The sequence below is a fragment of the Melopsittacus undulatus genome, chromosome 9 (genome assembly GCF_012275295.1).
Source record: "Melopsittacus undulatus isolate bMelUnd1 chromosome 9, bMelUnd1.mat.Z, whole genome shotgun sequence".
Classification (NCBI taxonomy): domain Eukaryota; kingdom Metazoa; phylum Chordata; class Aves; order Psittaciformes; family Psittaculidae; genus Melopsittacus; species Melopsittacus undulatus.
In genome coordinates, this window is record NC_047535.1 from 27,927,842 (window position 1) to 27,949,905 (window position 22,064).

Sequence of the window (22,064 nt, forward strand, 5' to 3'; positions counted from 1 at the left end):
GAGGTCCCTTCCAACCCTTGGGATTCTGTGATTCTTAGAATTGTGGACCAGGTTAGAGGTCAGGAAATATCAGTTCAGAAGCACCATACCACTGTTATTACCACTTACTCATTTGTTGCCTTTCAGAGGATCTCATAGATGTTGAAATTACATTTGGATCCCCATTTCCAGTAAACAGGCTGATTACCCTCATTATTGTGCCAGGTTTTTTTTGGTTTGGGGTTGAGGAGGAGGGGTTGGCAATTCTCTTGCAAATGCTAAAGTTGCCTTCAGCTGTGGAAGTTATAACTGCTGGTCTCCAGTGGGTTTAAGTGTCTTTCTGTGGATGTTTTCATTAGGTCTGCAACCCTTTTCTAGCTCATCTGCAACTCATTTCTCTAAAACTTTGCAGCAGTTGACAGATGCATTATTTATGGAGGATGCTGAATCTGCACATTTCTCTATCTACATGTTTGAAGATGTATTCTGCTGCAAGTCCCCCACTTGCTCTGGTTTCTGATTCTTTTTTCCTCTCATATTTGCAAATTCTCTCAATTTTGTTGCTTTCCAGTGTACTTGTTCTCTGTGGTGGGCAATATCGTGATGCTCTTCTAGAGGCAAATCTATGGCACAAATGTTGGTAGAAATCATTGCAAAGCATTCTTTTTTCCTCCTAGGGAGTATGTGTATGGTGCAGTGCCATGCAGATTCACACACGTGTTTCCTGCATGGTAGTGTGTGGGCAGCCTGTGTGGCCTCCTTTCCCAGGACTTGTTTCAGTTTCTTCTCTTTTCTCTCTTTGCACCCTCTTTCTGCATGACTTTGATTCACGAAACTTCCACCACCATCTCCATTCTATTGGTAGCTCCCACCTTTCCTGTTCTCTAGTGACTCTTCTAGTCCATTCCCACCTGTATCTCTGCTTTTTCCTCTGCTGTGCCCTGAGACTGATGTGGATTTCTTTGTCCTTCCTTCCAAAGCATCCCTCTGTCCTCCTGCACACACTACACTTGAGCCTGGCAGTGTGCCACTCCTTTCTATCTGGATCACATCCTTATGTTTCTCATGATGGTAGAAAAGCAAGCTCTAGTTTTGTGTTTTAGTACACTAGAGCCAAAGCAAAGGTGTTACAAGAGTCTGTCAGTCTGTGCAGTCTTCCTAGGTATGCAGTAATCCCTATCACAAAGATGCCAGAGCTGCCATATGGGGAGGAGGAACCAGCTGTCTGCATCTGTACAGCCTCGTGCATGAGATTTTAGTGGAGGTGGAAAGGAAAATGCTGATGCCTAGAAACAGGGCATTTTTGTAGGAAAGAAATTGTTTCAAGTAGTTTCCTGTCATGTTTTAATATTTTATAAAAATTAGGTCATTTAAAGTGGTCTTACTTTGTGTAATTTATAAGTCCTGGAAATGTGGAAAAATAGTATTAATGCTAGCAATAATTTTGAAGGCTGTGAAAATGGAATGGTTTAATTGCCCAAAACTCTTTCTTTTCCTAATGTTGGATAGGATTTTTTTACTTTGTGATTTATTTTCACATTCCAATCCAGTTCAGGACGAGGAAAAATGTCAAGAACTCATAAATACTCACTGAACAGAAATTGCTTTCCTGTGAATATGTCTTTGCGAGGGCATGTAAGCCTTAGAAATCGGCTTTCCGTGCCTCTAAAGAGCAACTGTACCAAGTGTGCTGGTGGCTGGGTAGTGCGATGTATTGTCGAGGACAGCAGAGGGAGTGCTTTCTGTTAATGAGCTATAGATATACAGGCAGGGTTTTCCACGGAATAATTTTGTAACAGGATTAATTGAACAGTTAATCAGGAATAGCAAACAGGGGCTCCATGGAAGCCCAGTTTACAGAGAGGACAAAATTGCGCTATTTTTCATGTGGCTATCTCAGTATTATGGTTGACTTTCTTTATCACCCACTAACAGTCTTGCTTGGAGAATGGATATTAGTTTGGAACTTCTACAGTTAATCTGGTAGTTTAGAAGAAGTATTATCACAGCCTCCAGTAAGAAGCCCATGTCTGTAATGGACAGGGGACTTTGCGGCATCAAGGTCTTATCTGCAAACCAGCAACCTTTATTGCAGTGAACTGGCTATGCAATGATCTTCTGAAGCCACTAATGTCTGTCTTGCCCTCCCTCTTGCCTGAACATGACAGTGCCAGAGACACTGGGGTTTACTATTCCTGGCCCTGATATCCCTCTGTGCCCTACATCATGGCCTTTCCTGATGTTACTGCACTGTGAGACCATGGAAGTCCATAACTGCAAAGTTTTATCTCTGTAGAAAGGATGAAAAGTAAGGAGGGAAAGGATTAAGCTGCTGAAAGGCATCCAGTTTTGCTGCATGAAGGCACAGTTCAGCCATGTACCGCTTATGCGAGTGTTGGGGGAACAGCTCTTCCTCTGCCAACTTTTTGGCAGCTGCCACCCCCCAGTCCTCAAGACTGTGTGACCTGTTGCTAGTTTGTATGTATTCACCCTATAGCAACATTTACTGCTAATAGACCCTGGGTGCATGCTGAGGAGCTAATGTACAGGCTATTGTCTCCCTTTCTGTTGGAATCTGAACTTTGTTGCTCTGCTAACCAGTACAGCAGCTGAGTGAGCACAACATAATGTTCATGGATTATTGCAGGCAATGTCCATGTCCTCCCCAGTGGTGTGTGTCAGGGTCACCTGCTCTTCACTATTCTGTTCTACTAGGGTAATCTCTTTCAGTGTCTATTTTTGCTTAGTATTTTTGCTTTACATCCAGCATAGTGGTGACACATTGGTTATTTGACCATAATTCAGTATATAAAACCAGCTGTAAGTAAGAACGTTGCTTTCTTGAGTGCTGAAACAAAAGTCACCTGACTGAATGGGTGTTTTTCCAACAAAACAGGCTCCAGGTTGTTTGGCTGAGACTTCAGTGAGCATTTTGCAGCTCTGGTTTACTGGAAATCAACTTAGATGTGCAATTCCACAATTTAGATGTATAATCCCACAAATGCCACAGTGCTGCTGCCAGATTTCAGCACAGGTGGGATGAGCATGCTCCAGAGTGCCCACCAGAGCCACACGATCCCACAGTTATGCTGGGAATGCCACAAGGCTTGAGTGGAGGATCCTATCACTGTTTTGGGGGGTCAGAGACATCAGATGGTTTCCCCATGCACTAGAGATCTGTTCCTTGCAGTATTTTTTCTAATCCTCTTGCCATTCTGGGTACAAAGGTCCTGAAAATGCTTATCTTAAAGAGTGATTTTGCATCCCTTGATAATTCTCACCATTAGGACTTTCTCAGACTGTGATTTAATTTATAATGTGGTAGCCACAGAGAAAGCCACAGACCCAATGCTAGAAAAGGTCTAATAATTTTAGATTTGGAGGTCCTATAAAATTCAGCTATCAAAAGCAACTGGTGGGGCTCAGATTGGATGGGAGTTTGATCAGCCTGGTCTAGTGGAAGGTGTCCCTGCTTGTAGCAGGGATGTTGGAACTGGATGAGCTTTAAGGTCCCTACAACACAAACCATTCTGTGATTCTGTGCTCTTTGTGTGTCCCTCACCTGGGGGCATATTGCTGTGTCCTGGTGTTGTCATACCCAGTGTGCCCATCTCCTGTGATCGCACACATCTTTCTCCATCAGTGCCTGATGAAGAGGAAATGGCAGCTAGCATCCTAAGCAACACAGCCATGTATCTGCATTTTTCCTACCCTGATGCAGGGGATATTGGTTCATTCATTAATGTAACTATCTCAGATGTTCTGTGGTGCTTTTCTTTCTTATTAACAAAAATTATGCAAAATGAGGGGAAAGCAATTTTATTTTAGGGAAAAAATGAAATGGCATCACCAGTGATTGAATGCAGCCTGCTGGAATGTGATGGGGCTGTCTGCCACCCACCAGCCATGAGGATACCAATAGTAACTGGGGAGAAAAGTTGAAATACTGTATTTTACTTTGTTTTGTATACACAGTGTTTGGACTTTCTGTCTCCACACACTGTTTTGAAGAGATTTGCCTAAATCTGTTTGTTTGGTTTAGAAAAAAAAAATGTAGCCAAATGTTTTGTTTGTATGCACTGACACATTTCAGTCAACTGCAGATGTCTTTTTTGGATGTGCAGGTTTTTGTTTTGCCTGGAAAACAAACTGGAAGGAAGTGACTTGAATTTCTTCTACCACCAGCTGGGGAGACACCTCCGTGTAGTGGATCTAAAACACAGAGGCATACACATAATATCTGGGATGCAAATACTCCCTCTGAACCAATTCACAGGTTGGAAATCAAGCTGGTGCTTAAGTGCCTTGGTGGATTGAGGCTTTAGTGAAAACAGATAGTGCTAAGGAGCAAAAATGATCAATTAAAGAACTCTTAATGAATCAGAATACCAGCAAGTTGGAAAGGCCAGAAGCTGAAAGGCAGATTAGAGAAGGTGTGAAATCACCTGTTCAGTGTTTCTCACTAGGTGGTAGCCACTACTCTGTGCTGCTTGTATTTCACAGTGTTTTCCTGGTAAAGCTGAAAAGAAGGAAACTACTTAAGACACTGTTGCCAATCCTGTTCATTTCTGTTACACAAACAGTAGGGAGAATCCATATGTTTGTTTATGTTCTGTGCACAGAATTTAAAAGAAATTGGGATTTCTGGGACAAGTTCCTGTCTTTTAAATTGATTTTAGTTACTTCAAACCTTAGAAATACTAATTTGTTTTCTGATGCAGTTGATGGATTTAGCTATGAAGCTGCGTGTTGTGTAAGAACATAATGCGTGTAGTAAGGGTGACTAACCCCTGAGAATGTCTCCACTGATGCCAGGTGGCCCATATGCTGTCATAAACATTTTTTCTTCTTTTTTTCATGCTGATCACAAGAGCTTGTCTTGGGTAGAAGATCACATTAGGCTCATTCATTACCTGCTGTGCTGGTCTGTGCATCTGCGCTGCATTATCTCTTCACTGAGCATTGGACTACAGTCCTGCACACTTTCTGATACTCCAAATTGCCTGTTGGGGTATACAGATCATCTGCTGTGTGCATCCTGGCACATTCTGACACAGAGATAAAAATCACTCTGAAAGGCAGCTGAACTTTTGGGGATAGGGTTGGTGATAGTTGATATTAGGCTCTATATGTATCATTGTCATGGGTTCAGCAGTAGCAGTCATTTTTTCTCCTTCTTAGTAGCTGGTGCAGTGCTGTGCTTTTGACTTTCGGCCTGGGAACAGTGCTGATAACACCGATGGTTTTAGTTACTGCTCAGTAATGTTTACTCTGACCAAGGATCTTCTGAATCTCATGCTCTGCCAGGGAGGAAAGGAAGACGGGAGGAAGCAGAGACAGGACACCTGACCCAAACTAGCCAAAGGGGTATTCCATACCACAGCATGTCATGCCCAGGATGTAAAACTGGGACAGTTACCCAGAAGGGCTAGATCACTACTCGGGTCGGGCTGGGTATCAGTTGGCGGGTAGTGAGTGCTTGCATTCTCTCCCCTTGTTATTTCACTTATCATTATTATTATTGGTGGCAGCAGTAGTGATTTGTGTCATACCTTAGTTACTGGACTGTTTTTATCTTAACCCATGGGAATTACATTCTTCTGATTCTCCTCCTCATCCCTCTGGGAGCAGAGGAGGAAGAGGAGGGAGTGAGCAAGGGCTGAGTGGCTGAGTTGCTGACTGGGCTTAAGCCGCGACAGTTCTTTTTGGCGCCCAATGTGGGGCATGAAGGGTTGAGATAATGACAGATCTGACCAGAGTGTGCCTAATAGTATTTGTGATAAGCATTCATTGTTTTGGATTAATAGTCACTTGTGACAATGCTGATTTATTGGCTCTCTAAGTTGTTACTCTTAATCTCAGAGTTTCAGCATGTCATACGTTTCTTACAGCTGGTATTTCCTATGTCACTGTTTATCGGGTGGGGGTCTTGGGCTAAGGTTCTTGTTTCATTGTACTTTATGGTAATGACTTGTAATTCAATAGACTCATTGATCATGAAACTGATCTGGCTTTTGTTCCCAGTGTGGTCACCACCTCTATACTTTGGGAGGTATATAATAGAAGTGTTTAGCAATTACACATCTTTTTTCCCCTCCTTGGGTGGTCAACCTATGAATGACACTTTCCCACACACCCCTGCAACATGTACAGCAGCTACTCAGACTCTGACTACAGCAGATAATGCAGCTACTCCAGCTCCAAGCAGAGCAGCTACACCAGCCCCAGTGACAAGTACAGCAGCATCATTTGAGAATTCTGAAGGTTTTGAATGGTCTTCTGGTACCTGCCTGCTGATTGTGATTCGGATCACCATATTGGCACACATACAGAGTGTGTTTTATCCATGACCATTTTGTCTGATCTCTTAAGCAGACTCGGGTCTGGGTCTTGTCTAGGGTTAGACAACGATATAGGAGGACCAAGAAGTTTTCCCCAAGGCTGGCAGTCATGAGTGGCAGGGTGTGTGGGACAGTATGGGAGAGTATCTAGTCCACTGGGCCCCTCCAGTGCTCTGGAAGTGTCGGAGATGGAAGGCAGTTGTATGGAATTCCCAGCGGCAAGCTGCAGGAACTGCTGAAGGGGAGGGTGAATTATTTGGAACCTGGTGGGCCCATGACACCTCAGGCCATCAGGACAGAGATGCAACATATAGATGGGCCCATGATCAAGGGGTGGACTTTGCAATGGACACTATTGCCGAGGTTATTCGCAAGTGTGAATACTGCATACAGCCTCTCCTGCTCTGAAAGACTGTTACAAGAGATGGAGCCCAACATCATGGACTGGATGAACTCAGTAGCTTTATAGGGATTGTTCCATGCACTAAGGAATGATCTCTCTCTCTCTCTCTCTCTGTGTGGATGTACATATATGTATATATATAACAGTGATAGTATATTGAAAAAGTGGGATCTGAGCATGATGTGAATGGTATGGAATAAGGGGTGCATACTGTCCTGGGTTCAGCAGTAGCAGTCATTTTTCTCCTTCTTAGTAGCTGGTGCAGTGCTGTGCATTTGACTTTCAGCCTGGGAACAGCGCTGATAACACCGATGGTTTTAGTAGCTGCTTAGTAATATTTAGTCTGACCAAGGGCTTTGTGAGTCTCATGCTCTGGCAGGGAGGAGGAGAAGCTGGGAGGAAGCAGAGACAGGACACCTGACCCAAACTAGCCAAAGAGGTATTCCATACAACAGCGTGTCATGCCCAGTATATAAACTGGGGGCATTTACTCAGAAGGGCTAGATCACTGCTTGGCTCAGGCTGGGTATCTGTCGGCGGGTGGTGAGTGATTGCATTCTCTTCCCTTGTTATTTCCCTTATCATTATTATTATAGGTGGTAGCAGCAGTGGTTTGTGTTATACCTTAGGTACTGGACTGTTCTTATCTCAGCCCATGGGAGTTACATTTTTTCAATTCTCCTTCCCATGCCTCTGGGAGCAGGGGGAGGAAAAGGAGGGAATGAGCGAGGGCTGAGTGGCTGAGTTACTGGTTGGGCTTAAACCACGACAATCATCAAGAGAAATTCCTGACGATATTTGTAGTAAAGCTGTCACTCCTTGTAGCAGAAAAGAAAGAAACTGACTGGCAGATCATTCTCTGTTCTTAGGACTAAATTCAGAATCTAACATGAATCAGAGGTGTGACAGTGCTGGAGTTTTACAGCATCGCTGCAAGCTTTCATCTTCATTTTCAGTTTTCTTGAAAGTCAGTCTTTGTCCAAAACCAAAATTTGAGGCCTAAGGCTACCGAAGACCATCTTTAAGCTCTCCTTGTGATTTTGAGTAATACATCATGAGAGCAGTGAGGTTCAGATGATACATTGCACCAATACATCACAAGAGCTCTTGCACTCTCATGCTGTATTAGTATAATACACTATCAGAACACTATCACTGATTATTCAAAAAAACAGTTTTTGACCCTCAAGAACCATCCTCATCTCTTGGCTGAATATGAGAACTGTTGATAATGATAAAAATAAGCAATCACATCTTTGATTTCTCTGGGGTAAGCTGAGAGAAAAGAGTGGTATTTGGAAAATTTCATTAGCTGAAACATCCTTGCAATTTCATTTTCTTCACTGAGCAAATGTTTTTATGAATTGAAGTTAACACAATAAAGGTGTGTTTGAATTTTCTTACAAATAACCTAAAAATTTTTTATTTCTTTGGGATTTCATTATAGACTTGCACCCTGTTTTGAGAACATTGCATTGAGGGGCATGAATTTTAGCTGATTTCTACCTCATCAAGTTGAGGCAGGTGCAAGCTGTCTAAATTCTTTGTAAATCATTTGATGTTCTTTCTGATGCAGTCTTCTGTGTTTTTTTTTTTTTTGAAGGATTCGGACACCATCTAAAATGATCTGGAGGTGCATAAATGCAATCTGTCACTCAGATCATTTGCTGCCTCTCCTCTATGAGATGTTGTCTGTGAGGTTTTTTTTTCCTGAAGAATTATTTTCACTTGGGTTTTGTTGGCTTTTTTTTATTCTCAGAAGAGAGTGAAAGAGACCTGGGAAAAGATAAGAGAGCACTTTGCAATGTTCTAGCTGAATTTTCTGCTGAGAAGCAAGTAGCTGAGCATTTGAATTCCTGGTACAGTTTGAGTCTTGAAAAACTTGAGTTATCCTTCCTATATGGTAAGAAGACACTGTCATCATCTCTTAACAGAAAAAAAAAATAGCAATAGTAATAATACAACATCAAGTTGGTAAGGTGGCAAGTCATATATTTGCTTTCTTGTCCATATTTTGTTCTTTTTCCACATATCTCATCAATGTTTGTGGCAAGATTGTCCCTCACTTTCCTCCAATACCTGGTATTATCTTACAGTCCTCAGCTCTGCTACCCCCTGAGCAATGGCGCTGCCATCAGGAGAGTGACAATTATGCTTCAAGCTTTGCAAAACTGGGCTCATAACTCTTGTGCCTTGCATATTTGGGACCACTTGGTGCACTGGCACCCATGACCCCGCAGCATGTGCCCCCAGCATTCTCCTCATACCACGGGGTGTTTCAGTCTGTTGTTACAACCTAGTTGATTCTATGATTCTATTCTAGCTATAACCTCCTAAGAGGAAAAGCAAAGCATTAAGGTGTTTTTAGCCTTGCTAAAGACATTGCATTAGCCAGGCTGTACAGCCTGGTGAGTGTTATTTCTGACAGCCTTTCAACCTGCATTTTCTCTGTTGTGTCCCATCAGTTCCTCTGTCCTCAGCCTGTGCAGTAGGGCACTGAGCCTAGGGATGCCCACACAGACCCTCTGCCCACAACTGCTACAGCCGTGTCCCACCGCTGGCACCTTCTTATTCTTGCCAGTTCTGAAGTCAAAATACACAGCTCCAAGATACATTGTAATTTCAAAGCTGTGGCTAGATACGTTTCTGACTGACAACTATGAATAATTCCACAAAGCCCCTAAACTTCCAGGCATTTCATGCTGAAGCCCATATTATACAGCAGAGCTGCTCTCTCATGTTTTTCTGTTTTTCATCTTTTATATTCTCCAAAGAGTTGAGATACAGTTATGGAACACGTTAATGTATTTCCCTCTGAAAAGAATGCTGTGGGAGCCTGTGTGTGGTTACTCGTGTGTTGAGTGTAATGCTGATAACCCAGAAAAGAAAGTCAGGACCTTGATAATCATAATTATTTTGTTTCACGTTTTCAGCATGTTCATGTCCATGTGCTTCCAAGGAAGGGTGGAGATTTCAGCAGGAATGACGATGTCTATGAGGAGGTAAGGACTTCATTCCATTTCTTGTTCTGAGTTGATTTTGATGTTAGAAAATCACCTTAATGATATAGGCCCTTCCTTGAGTGTCGGTAGTTAATAGGATCTCTGCATCTTTACTGGTTGCAAAGATGCTGTGATAGTACCAAAACCTATGCTTAGATTTCCTTGTGAACTCCAGCTCAAGCTGTGTCACACGGGGTCACATGGGGTCCCCAAGGAGGATGCAGTTAACATCTTGGATACTTCTGTCTGTCACCGCATACAGAGTGAGGTAACATCTCTACCAATAGTTGTGTTCTCCTATTTTGAGGGCACAAGGAGGAAGTGTGACCACACAGCTTGGCATGCAGGGAGCATGTCCTACCCCGGCTGTTAGCCTGGGGTGCCAAACTTCTCACTTTAACACAGGAGAACATGGGCAGCTTGTTATAACTCAATCACAAATTGCCTTCTGGCCTGATTTTTTTACAGCTCTGCTCAGGCTCTGGATAAATCACTTTGTAGCCACAAAGATGAAAATTAAAGAGCAACTATGCATATGTGATAAGCACCTGTGCGCAGATTGTATGGCAGAGCTGGGCACATAAGCTGTTCCAGTATGACTGAATCACTGGCTTTTGTTTAAATGAACAATTGTACTGACATTAACAAAAAGTTTTCCCCAGCTTGACAGCTGTCACAGTGAGTTAATGAAATAATCCCACTATTGTTGGATGTACTGATAGTTCTTCGTGGGCTTGGTAGGACCCTCAATCTCAAATACAACATCTCCTTCTCTGTCTGAAAATCATTAATATAAACTTGTTCACTGATACTGCAAAACCATCTGCTTGAAGCAAAATTAATGACATTTTCTGCTTTTGTATTTTATCCTTCGTGAGATATACATGATGACAACTCCACACTCACAAAAGAACTGTAGTTCTACTAGTAAAGCTGTAAAACTGTAAAGCTTTCTAATGACTTCAATATGCAAAAGTGGTAAAAAACTTTATTATTGACCAGTTTCATGAAGCGTAGAAACTGAGAACCCCAATAATAAAGGTAAAACCTGATAATGTGAGTGCTGAGCAAGAAGTTCACATGAAAATACATGATGACCATCTTATATGCTGCTGTAATTGAAAGAAATTAGGTGAGGCAACTTGGAAGTTAACTGGAAAGGGTTTCTCAGGCACTGGGACAGGCTGCCCAGAGAAATGGATGCACTCACCGTACCTGGAGGTATTTAGAAGATTGTGTAAGCATAACACTTAAGGACATGGTTTAGCAGTGGACTTGGCAGTGCTGCCTTAACAGTTTGACTCAATGATCTTAATGCTTTTTCCAACATAAATGATTCTAGGATACTATGATTTTTTCCTTTTCAAATGTATAAGGTGGTTTTAGATGCTGCACCAACCCACAAACTCTGTTTCCATTTTTGTTGTACTTACAATTCCATTCCTTTCTTTTTTAACACATTCGTTTCTTCCTTGTTATTTGTAAATACAAACAGGCAAAACTCTGTTAATGAACTATACTATACATTTAGTGTTGTTAAAAAACAAACAAAAGGGTGACAAATTGGTGAAAACCATTTTTTGTCTTGTCATTTTCAGTTATAGCAGTTGTAGGTGTTGCTTTTGGCAGACAAAGGAAACAAAAATATTTAGACAAGGATGTGATAATATAACTTTTAGCAGAAGAATGTATGGCCTCAGAGTCTAACCAGCTATTCTTGAACACCACAGAGCTAACTTATGCTTTTGTACTGACTGCAGCTGAATGAAGATTTAGCTTTTGTATGTCAGGAAAAAGAAATCTATCTGATGTTATAAAAAGTTTGATGCAAAGTTCTATAGCTGGCTGGATTGGAGGATGGAGGGTTCAAGGAGTTCATGCTATCATGAGTGGGTGAACCTATTCTGAACATGCAAAATGGACAGGTTATTGAAAATACAGCTGACTTGGAAAACATTTGACACTTATGTCACTGAAGCAGAAATCTTTGATATAATGCATCTCTGTGTTGCACCAGCAGAACATGTCCCTTTGTCAAGAAGATCTTTGAAAAGATTTAGGAAGATATGTAGATCATGGTGGGGCAACAGGTTGAGAATCTATGAGCGAAAGAGAACCATTAGGTGAGATGTAGGTGCTGGAAAGAGCTTTAAATCTGTCGTCTGTGAAATTTGTACTTGGAACAATCCAAACCTGTTTATAAACAGTGCTTCATTTGCATGTATTTGAGTAATAGATGGAGTCATAGGTTAGAGAGCAAAAACCACCTTCCAAATTCATCCCAACAGCCTTTTCTGTGTAGTATATGACATCATGAGGTGATCAGCCTCTCTTAAACAATTTGTGTTAATTGTAAAGCACACCCAGGCTGAATTTTGCATATTGTGGTGCCTGTACAAACTACCACAGCTGAAGACTTTACAGCTATTTGGCTTAATTTTCACATATTCTTTAATCTTAGCCGTGGTTCAACACATCTATCGCAAGCCTCTACTATCTCTAAATGCCTTTGAGCTCTCCAGGCTCTGCAGTTGTCATTTGTATATGCTCAGCAGATTGCTGACAGACCCCATTGCTCTGGAAGTGTTTGACAGTGAAAGGAATGCCCAGACGTCAAGACATCAGCCCTCTTAGGGGATTTCTGGAGTTGAGACAGCTAGAAAGTACTTCCAGTCTCTTACTGCGTGCTTCATTTCTCCTATTTGGTTTGGGAGTGACCACTCATCTGATGGAAAAGACAGAAAAAAGCATATCAGCTTGATCCCTGCTTAGTCTGTTTACTGGGCTCTGGTATCTTAAGGCTTTTGGCTATGAAGCTCTGACACAGTCTTGCCTAAAGCAGCTTTTAAGTATAAAGAGTGTAATTAGAGGTAAGGTATAACTTTAGCACTTGTTTTTTTAATGAGGTTGTTGATGGACACCAGTGTCTGCTGAATACTTAGAACTTCAGTGCTGGAGCATTAATTGTAGAAAGGATAATAGAGAGGCTGACACCTATTCCACAGGCATTTCTTGGTGGAATATGCCACTTAATATTTCGGGTTTCTGTACCTCAGTGCATATGAAAGAAGTCAATGTGATTTTTCTAAGATAGAAATCTGCATTGAATGTTTTAGATGCATATCCTCTGCATCTTTGCAGGCCTTTTTCCTGGGAGAGTATTTCCCGGGAAGTGTTAGCTATCCCCACTCTGGGTTCACTGTAATGGAAAGCTAAAGGTATGGTTTTTCAGTCTTTAGAGTTGTCTACAATTAGTTGAAGACTAACCCTGCAAGTTTGCACCTCAGAGTTAAATTGGTCTTACCGGGTTTGTATAGGATCAGGCCCTTCATGTTTCGCTGTTGCTGGATTACTTATCTACGTCTTGAGTAGTTCTTATTCATTGATTTACTTTATTTCTTGGTCAGCAGAACTTCAGCAGCTAAATATCAGGAAACCTTTTCATTAGAACACCTTTTTATTCATCTATGTTTTCTGTTCTGTTTGAAGTACAGTGACATTTTTGCATATATTAATCAAGGAACTTAAAGGCCTTCTTATCAAGGAGCTGCTTGCTATTGTAATGGCATGTCACAGTAACTGGTAAGAATTTGGTATGAATGAGTATCTTCACTGTACAACTGCATTCTGTGTGGGTACAGTCAGTACAAGTACTGCAGAGTTGTTGGAAGTCATCATGCCCAAGGTATTCAAAAAGATTATCTTGAAATCATAGAATCGTTGAATCATAGAATAGTTAGGGTTGGGAAGGACCTTATGATCATCCAGTTCCAACCCCCCTGCCATGGGCAGGGACACCTCACACTAAACCGTGTCACCCAGGGCTCTGTCCAATCTGGCCTTGAACACCACCAGGGATGGAGCATTCACAACTTCCTTTGGCAATCCATTCCAGTACCTCACCACCCTAACAGGAAAGAATTTCTTCCTTATATCCAATCTAAACTTCCCCTGTTTAAGTTTTAACCCATTACCTCTTGTCCTATTACTACAGTCCCTAATGAATTGTCCATCCCCAGCATCCGTATAGGCCCCCTTCAGATACTGGAAGGCTGCTATGAGGTCTCCACGCAGCCTTCTCTTCTCCAGGCTGAACAGCCCCAACTTTCTCAGCCTGTCTTCATACATGAGGTGCTTCAGTCCCCTGATATCCTCGTGGCCTCCTCTGGACTTGTTCTAACAGCACCATGTCCTTTTTATATTGAGGGCACCAGAACTGCACACAATACTCCAAGTGAGGTCTCACGAGAGCAGAGTAGAGGGGCAGGATCACCTTATTTGACCTGCTGGTCATGCTCCTTCGGATGCAGCCCAGGATACGGTTGGCTTTCTGGGCTGTGAGTGCACACTGCTGGATCATGTTCATTTTCTCATCGACCAACACCCCCAAGTCCTTTTCTGCAGGGCTGCTCTGTATTTCTTCTCTGCCTATCCTGTGGCTGTGCCTGGGATTGTTCCAACCCAGGTGAAGGACCTTGCACTTAATGGTTAAACTTCATGAGGTTGGCATCAGTCCACCTCACAAGCGTGTCAAGGTCCCTCTGGATGACATGTCTCAGCAGTTTCATACACTCAGCCATCTGTGGGCAGTCCTCATTCAAGTGTGTGTTTGAAACATCTATAGCACAGCCTGTCCCTGGTCTCCAATGACCGGTTAGCCATTACTGCAATATAAATAACATTCATCATCCTTTAGGTTGGCAGGTAATAGCTGTACTGGGCCAGAGATATGGGGCTTTCTCAGAAAGGAAGACTGAATCAAAAGCCTGCAATACCACTGTTATGAGTACTGACCTCAGTAAGTTAATCTTGAGGGTGACAGATTTGGATGGGTAAGGGCAGCCTGGCCTCTCAGCAAAACCCTGAGCATCCCTTGCATACAGTGATGTGTTTTGTGGTGCACACTCCTCTTCCTAAATTCTGTGTTTCACTGGCTGGTAGCATCCTGCTGTAATATGTGCAGCTGTAGCAGTGGTGCACATCCAGGCCTGTGGATGCAGGGCAGAGTGACTATCCCCTTGCCAGCTTTGCTCTCATGCCCACCTCATTTCCTTTCTTGTCTTCAGTTCCCAGCCTACACTGGATATAATACTGTAAAAAGGGAAAGCATGAACAAGAGAGGTTAACCCAAACCCTTGTGTCTCCAGCCCCTGGCTGCCTGCCAGACCTGCATCATGGACCTCTTGTAATGAGCCTCAGTGAAACTTCCTATTATGAATTCTTCAGTAACTTAAAGATTTTGTAAAATGCAGAAGACAGCAAAAGAATTCACTTCATGCTGTCCTCCTTACCCTCTGGCATTCTGATAAGCAGCGAGAGAGTCACTTCGGGAAGGATATTTTAACTTAGTGATCTCATTCAGCACATTATGTTAAATCATTTTCAGCAAGAATACCTATTAGTAATAATTTCAAATTCCAGGGAAGATGAAGGAGGGATTTTGGCATGTGACTCTGGAACCTGCTGGGCTGCTTCTTCAGGCTGGCAAAACAGGGGAACCATGGTGAATTCAGAAGTTTAGTCAAACAAGCCTGAAGTTATATTCCCCATGAGTGGCTTTTGACTGTGACATGCCTTCACTCTGACCTGCAGACAGCATCACATGTGCTGGTGGGCACAGAGCCTGGTGGAGGGCTTGAAACGCGCACAGCTGCACTGAGCTGTTTGGGCTGCTTCATACTTAAACATAAGGTATATAATGAAAAGATAAATAAGCCCTAATCCAGGTCCGGCTAGACAGAATGGAAAGATGCCCAACAGCTTCAGTGAGCATTGGATTGAAATATTCATGAGAATTAATGGCATGCAGAGCTAATAGGTTGTTTCTTGGCCTCGGAATTGTATTGCACCTTCTGGGAACATACTGCAGCCTGCTGGTAGATCAGTCTGCTGCATCTGAACTCCCTCAGGGCCAAAGTCTGCTTTCTTTGCACCCTGCATGGGTAAACCCATGGAAAGAGAGGGAAGCAGAACTGAATCATTCAATTGGTATTTACTCAAAGTCTTGGTTTTTTCCCAGGTACAAGTTTATTTCCCAATTCTGATGCAGCAGTAAATCAGTTCTTCCCAGTAGGGTGTAGGTTTTATCCTGGTCTTGACAATGTCACTCTTTCTTGTGTGCAAGCATCAGAGGAGGTTCTACTAGCCAAGGAGTGCAAACCTTTCCTGGTTGCTTCATGAGTCTTGTGATATTCTAGCGACTCCAGCAGGGCAAGTCAGATTAACTGTGTGTGAATATTTCCAACAGAGTATTGCAGTAGAAGCTAGAACTGTGCAAATAATGGTGGTTTGGATTTGGAGCTGAACAGACAAAAAGTCATTTTGAGTTGACCTGAAATAATATTTTCTTTTTTTCCATCAAACAAATTTCCTTTTGGAGTTAAACAGGATGATCTGTTTTCTGAAGCATGATATTTTGTCTGATTATGGGTTGAAACCCCCTGGAGACTGCTGGCACATCCTGTAAGCGTCTTGCATGTGTCCAACCTACATAAGGCAAAAGTGACAAATCTGTCAGTAGGGCCCAGCAGGAATACTGAGAGATGTCCTAACATCATGTATATCTTCCTAGATGTAAACCCCATGGGTTTGTGGTATTTTCTACCCTTTCCAACCCTGTGAGGCATTTCTTAATTTGGTACCTGAAATCTGTAAGACCTTCCTGTATGCTGTGTACATTGCTGCACTTTGAGATAGCAGGATATCATCATCAGATCTGATTAAGAGCTATTCCATTCACTGATATCTTCCCTCAGATCTAGAGAAGTGCAATGAGCTCAACTATAAGAATGAATTAGAAGTGGTTAAAAGGGTTCCCATTAAGGCAGCCATCCCTCATGATCACACACATGCCCTTTACACCTAGACTTTATCTGGAAGGTAATGTACATTTGACATTTTACATATCATCGTGTAGTCTCATTGCCCTCTAGCCCATCTGTCTCTCTGCATTCCGTCACTGCTTTTGCTGCTTCTTACCCTTTCCTCCCTCAAGGTTTCTACAATCGTTTTCCTCATAAGTAAGAAATATTGGCTTCCAGAAATCACTTACATTTAGTCTATAATATAGCAGAGACAAATTATTGTGACCATTACAAAAGATCTCTTTGCTCCTTCTATAGGATGTTTACTCATGGAGTATTTGCTCTTTTGTGTCCTTGATCGTAGTTCATTGGCAAGCCACTTAGTGATAAAGAGCCTCCAGCCAAAGACAAGTTGCTGATAAGGGGATTAAAGCAAATATGGTCTCTCTGGCCCCTTTACTCTGTAAGTGCTTGGACTTGCTTAGCTGCTCAGGTGCTTCTTGTGTATTCCGAGTAATGACATAAAACTGTCTCTAGACCTCTACTTATCCTTGGATGCACAGTGGAAGCTGGATTTGTGCTGGTGGGGAGAACATATCCCATTAGTATCCTCTTTGGATAACTGGCTTTTTGGAATAGTTGAGAAGGAAAGTAAACAAACCTATCAGGGAGATGGCATTTTCCAAAGAGAGACTTTCCAAAACTGAAATATTACCATACATTTAGAACTAAATCTTAGAATCCCAGACTGGTTTGGGTTGGAAGGGACCTTAAGCTCATCTAGTTTCAACCCCCTTCCAAGGGCAGGGACACCTTGCACTAGACCAGGTTACTCCAAGCCGTGTCCAGCTGGTTTTGAACACTGCCAGGGATGAGAAATAATGCTCCCTTGCATTCTGTTTAAGGTTCAGGTTGTGGGAGTTGCTGATTGGTAATCTACAAACCACATCACACTGAAATCCAATGCACTGCACAACACATGACTTCAGTAATTTGTTCTGCCAATAACAAGAATTTGCAGAGTACCTTCTCAATCCATAGGACTGGTTTCAACCCTGTGACCGATATGCAGCTGGGCAAAGATGGTATGGTTTTAGCTTGTGATCCCACAAGGAAAGAATTCTTTGTGTCCTGTAATTTGGGCAATTCCTTTATCTGCTGTCTTACAAATGTGGATCACAGTATTTTGAGGGATGAACTCTGTTCAGTAAGTGTTCAAGTAACAGGTACCTGGGAAAGGATCATCTTACAGAAAACACCATCCGAACTGGTTGTTGCTGGCAGTTTTGTTGGCTTACCTAGCACCAAATCATTAGTTTCAGCGATTTGGATGTGATGCTCTCTGTCACTTTTGAAATGTTTTTTGTAATTGAAGATGGGGGTTAATATATTCATTAATATATGAAGCCAAGTGTTCTTCCTGGATGGAAAGTAAAGAAAAGTCTGATGGGATGGGTTTACCAATACCTGCAAGGTCAAGTTAATTTTTTTTTTATTCAAATGACTGAAAAAATAAGCAAAACATGAGAAATAAGCTTTCCATGTATGTGGTTGTATTCTGGTTTTGTTTGGTTTGAGAGGAAAAAAGCATGCTTTCTTTTTCCTTTATATATTTGCCCACTGTTTTCCTTCTTTCTTTACCTTCTGGGGAAATGAAAGTATAGAAGGAAGATGAACTGAAAGAGAGTTAGAAAAAAGTTGCAATAATCCTAAAACGGAAAATAGAGAAGTGAATGTTTGTGAGGTTTGACAAACTAAAATGACATGCTGACGGTTTAAGTTGAAGCAAAAATCACCAAACCTCTTATTTGGGCACTTCTAAATGTTCAATTGTTTATTATAATGAAAGTGAATATTATGAAGTCTGAAGAAAAAGACTTTTAAATAAACAAGTATTTATGCATTTCTATATATATTTATGGGCATACATGGACATACACGTATAGGCATATTGACAGAATGGAGGGCTCAGAAGCATGGAGTATTTTTGACCCCTCTAAGATATTTTCTGTGGCATCCTAGAGCTGTGTATTTGGGTTTTATTCATAAACTTTGTGTTTGTGGGAACTTGTGGACCTTCTATTTTCCGCAGAAGTGGATAGGATTTGAGCATCTATATCTCTAAGCAAGATGTGATTATATCATGATTTTGCTCAGTATTTCTGTTACAATAGTCATCAGTGGTACAGTTAACAACATTGAAATATAAATTGCCATCCTTGTGGCTCTAGTTAACACTTTTCTGTTTACCAGCTCACTGTGGTTTCACAGTTAACACCGAACCTCTTTCTGTATAAGACAACACTTTACAGCTTGTGGTCTGGCAGAAATGCTGTAGAGTTTATCATCATGTCGTGGTTTAACACCAACCAGCAACTGAGCCCCACGCAGCAGCTTGCTCATTTCCTAGTGGTGGGGTAAAGAGTAAAATGGGAAAATAAAATTAGAAGAGTAAAAATGAGAAAACTCGTGGGTTGAGGTAAAGACAGCTCGATGGGTAAAACAAGAGCTGTGTGCACAAGCAAAGCAAGGCAAGGGATTCATTCACTTCCCATTGCAGATAGGTGTCCAGCCATCCCCAAGAGAGCAGGGCTCCATCAGGCCTAATGGTGACTTGGGAAGACAAACACCGTCACTCAGAGCATCTCCCCCTTCCTTATTTTGCTGAACATAGATTGACCCCCATTCTACACTATTATTGCCATATGGTAGGAAGGACTTAATGTGCCTAAAAGGCAAAAGCACAGAATTTTAGTCTAAATACTGCAGGGATATGAATTCCCTTTCTGGAGGCATTTGCTCAAAATGATTTTTTTCTCATTTGGGCCACAGTGATGCAAGTACACAGGCCAGTTGCTGGGGCTGCAGGGGCTCAGGTCTCCCATGTGCAGACCTGGTGAGAGATTAAACCCATACTATATCAGGAAGAAGGCTGATGGTAAAATGAATAGGGAATGAGAATGGACATCACCTTTCGTGGCAGTGTCTTTGCTATGAAAGTAGCCCAAAGAGACCTCAGACCTGTTCCCTTCCTGGGAAAGAAAATGTTTATTTCCATTTCAGAAAGGAGATTTTAACAAGTCATTGCAGCAGAGTGAGAATTTAGTTTGACAGAATGTCAGGATAATTATAGACAATTTGGTTTTGTTTAAATATGTTAAGCACCATTGTTTCTTTCCCACATTAAGGATTGACTTGAGTGCTTGGTTGCAGCAGTTTTCCTTAATTGCTTTAATCCTTGGCCTTAAGAAAATGAATACTTTAAATTTACACTTGTTAAGTACACTGCTAATGAAGAAAAGGCTTTAGCAGTCTTTGGCAGAGCAAAACGGTATGTAAAAAAAGGAAGCAAAGAGAAAAAAGTGAGAGGGAGAAGCTAATCACCAAACCATTCTGTTAATGCTTATTTTAATCATTCTGCCTGCCCTTCCTGGCAGACAGAGCCATGAGGCTGCAGTGGCAGGAGGCAGCTATCAACATCAAATGGCGCTGATGTTGAGAATTGGGCCCAAGAGTACAATTTGACTTGTCAGTTTATATAGACATAAAGCTTCTTTGTTGTGCACAGACACAACTGGCTTTTTAAAGTCTATTTCCCTTCTGATGATGTGAGAATCTGCTCCCCTGTCTCCTACTGTTCCCCACCCCTCAAATTTATTAGATAGGGTTTATAACCCTGCACAGGGTGTATACGGTAGTGCCGGGGCAGGTGGGCTTCAGCAGTGCCATGAGCAAACCACAGCCACCACACTTCCCAGCTTCAAACCACGAGGTACCCATTGGGGTGGAGGGAGTGAAGAGCTTTAACTTGCATACAGGGTGATATCCCCTTGCAGGGAGTTTTAAAATGCCCATATCACTGCGAAGTCTTCTGAATTGTTAATTCTCTGTGGAATTAAGTGTGTGTGTTTACAACACAGAGGATGCTCAGAACAAGAGAGGAGCTAACAATATGTCCTTGGGGGACAAAAATTAAATATCTACAAAATTTAATTAATTACTAGCAACGTTCAATCTGTTCTCAAAAACAGCTTGTGTAGCTCTTTCCCATGTATAGGAAACTTACATTTCTGACAACTAACTTGTGTGCTGACATCTTTTGGCTGAAAATGCCTCCCGGTGTCACAGAGAGTGACTGAAAGGGTTTCAAGTAGTGCACTGCAGCATTCTTCTTGAATTTCAGCTTTTGTATTCTGCAGAATGGAGGCAGTGTTTATCGGTGCCCACATTGAGCAGTGGCATTTGCTGCTCCAAGAAAAAGCGAGCTTAAAAATCCAACTTGACTGAATTGCAACCTAATTATAGCTATCCAAGCACAGGTATTCCAATAGCCAGGGGAAGCAGGGAAGGAAAGCAGGCTTCATCCCACATTACCTGGATAGTTATAGCAGTGTGTATGGGGCAGTTAAAGAGCCCCTTCCTGTGTTTAATAACGAAAACTAATCACAAGTTTGTGGTAAACATAAAAGCAAATCTGACCAAACATTTATAGCTCCCTTTCTCTGTGTGAATTACTTCTATGTACTTGCAACTCGCTTCTAGGGATTGTAACCTCTGTGGAAGTGGGAAGGTATTGTAAAATATGATGGCCTTAATAGAAGAAGGCCTATTTTTAGAATAACGTCTTTCTTGAACAATTGCTTTTTCCTTCCTTCCTTTTTGTAAGGAAAAAGGCTGTTTTCCTTCATTACATTTGTGGTTTTGAAATGGCAAATGCCCACAACTGCCAGATCACTTACAACATAGGAATTACGCAGGGTTTTCTTCAGCTGAAGCATGATTATGAGCAGTAATTGAGATTAGCTCCCCAGGAGAAGGGACTCTGCTCTCCTCCTGATCTTTTTCTCAGTAAAATAGTTGCACTTAATGCATTTACAAGCAGACTCTAAGTGCTAACATACTTTCTTCCCATACCCCTGCCGTTTCTGTGGTAGCCTTACTGAAGAAATAACAGTGCATAAAGTTGCATAAACACTGAACGTCTTAGGTGTCTGCTTCCAGGGGCACTTTCAGATTTTCTTCTGGAAGACGATTTAATTTTACACTTTTACACCTGAAGTGCCTTGGTGTGGAGATCTTAGAGTTTGGGGGGTTTTATGTGTATTAATTAAGTTTCCTACCAGCTCTGTGAGTGCATTAAGGTATGGTGCTGAGAGGTGAAGGGACATTGTGAATTTATGGAGTTGGGGTAAAATGAATCTCTAAACTGATTCAGAGTAATCTCCAGGAACTTGCCAATAAAGTTTAAGTTGACATGCAGGTATTCTTTATTGTGGCACCAGGAGACATGGGGGATCGCTCCTTCAAGCATGTCTCCTCCCAGCATCAACCGGGCTGTGATTATATTATCCTTAAACATACACATGCGTTAGATTACATACATTACATCATACTTTCAGAGAATGCCTCCCAAATGGGCACCGAAATGTGGTAGTGGGCTTTGGGACCCCTGGTGGTTATTTCTTCATCACTTTGTTTTAGGATCGTTGTCATATCAGTAACCACCAGGCAGTTCTGGCAAAGGTTATCTTAGTAA

General features: G+C 41.9%; 1 protein-coding gene across 2 annotated transcripts in view; it reads left to right on the forward strand.

Annotated features, from left to right (window-relative positions):
• FHIT (fragile histidine triad diadenosine triphosphatase) overlaps window positions 1-22,064 on the forward strand; it is a 566,029-nt gene that overhangs the window by 471,755 nt on the left and 72,210 nt on the right. For both annotated transcript variants that reach the window (XM_031049259.2, XM_005149392.4), the window contains exon 5: window positions 9,657-9,725. In XM_031049259.2, coding sequence (XP_030905119.2) covers window positions 9,657-9,725 — 69 coding nt within the window. The remainder of the gene's footprint in view (window positions 1-9,656; window positions 9,726-22,064) is intronic.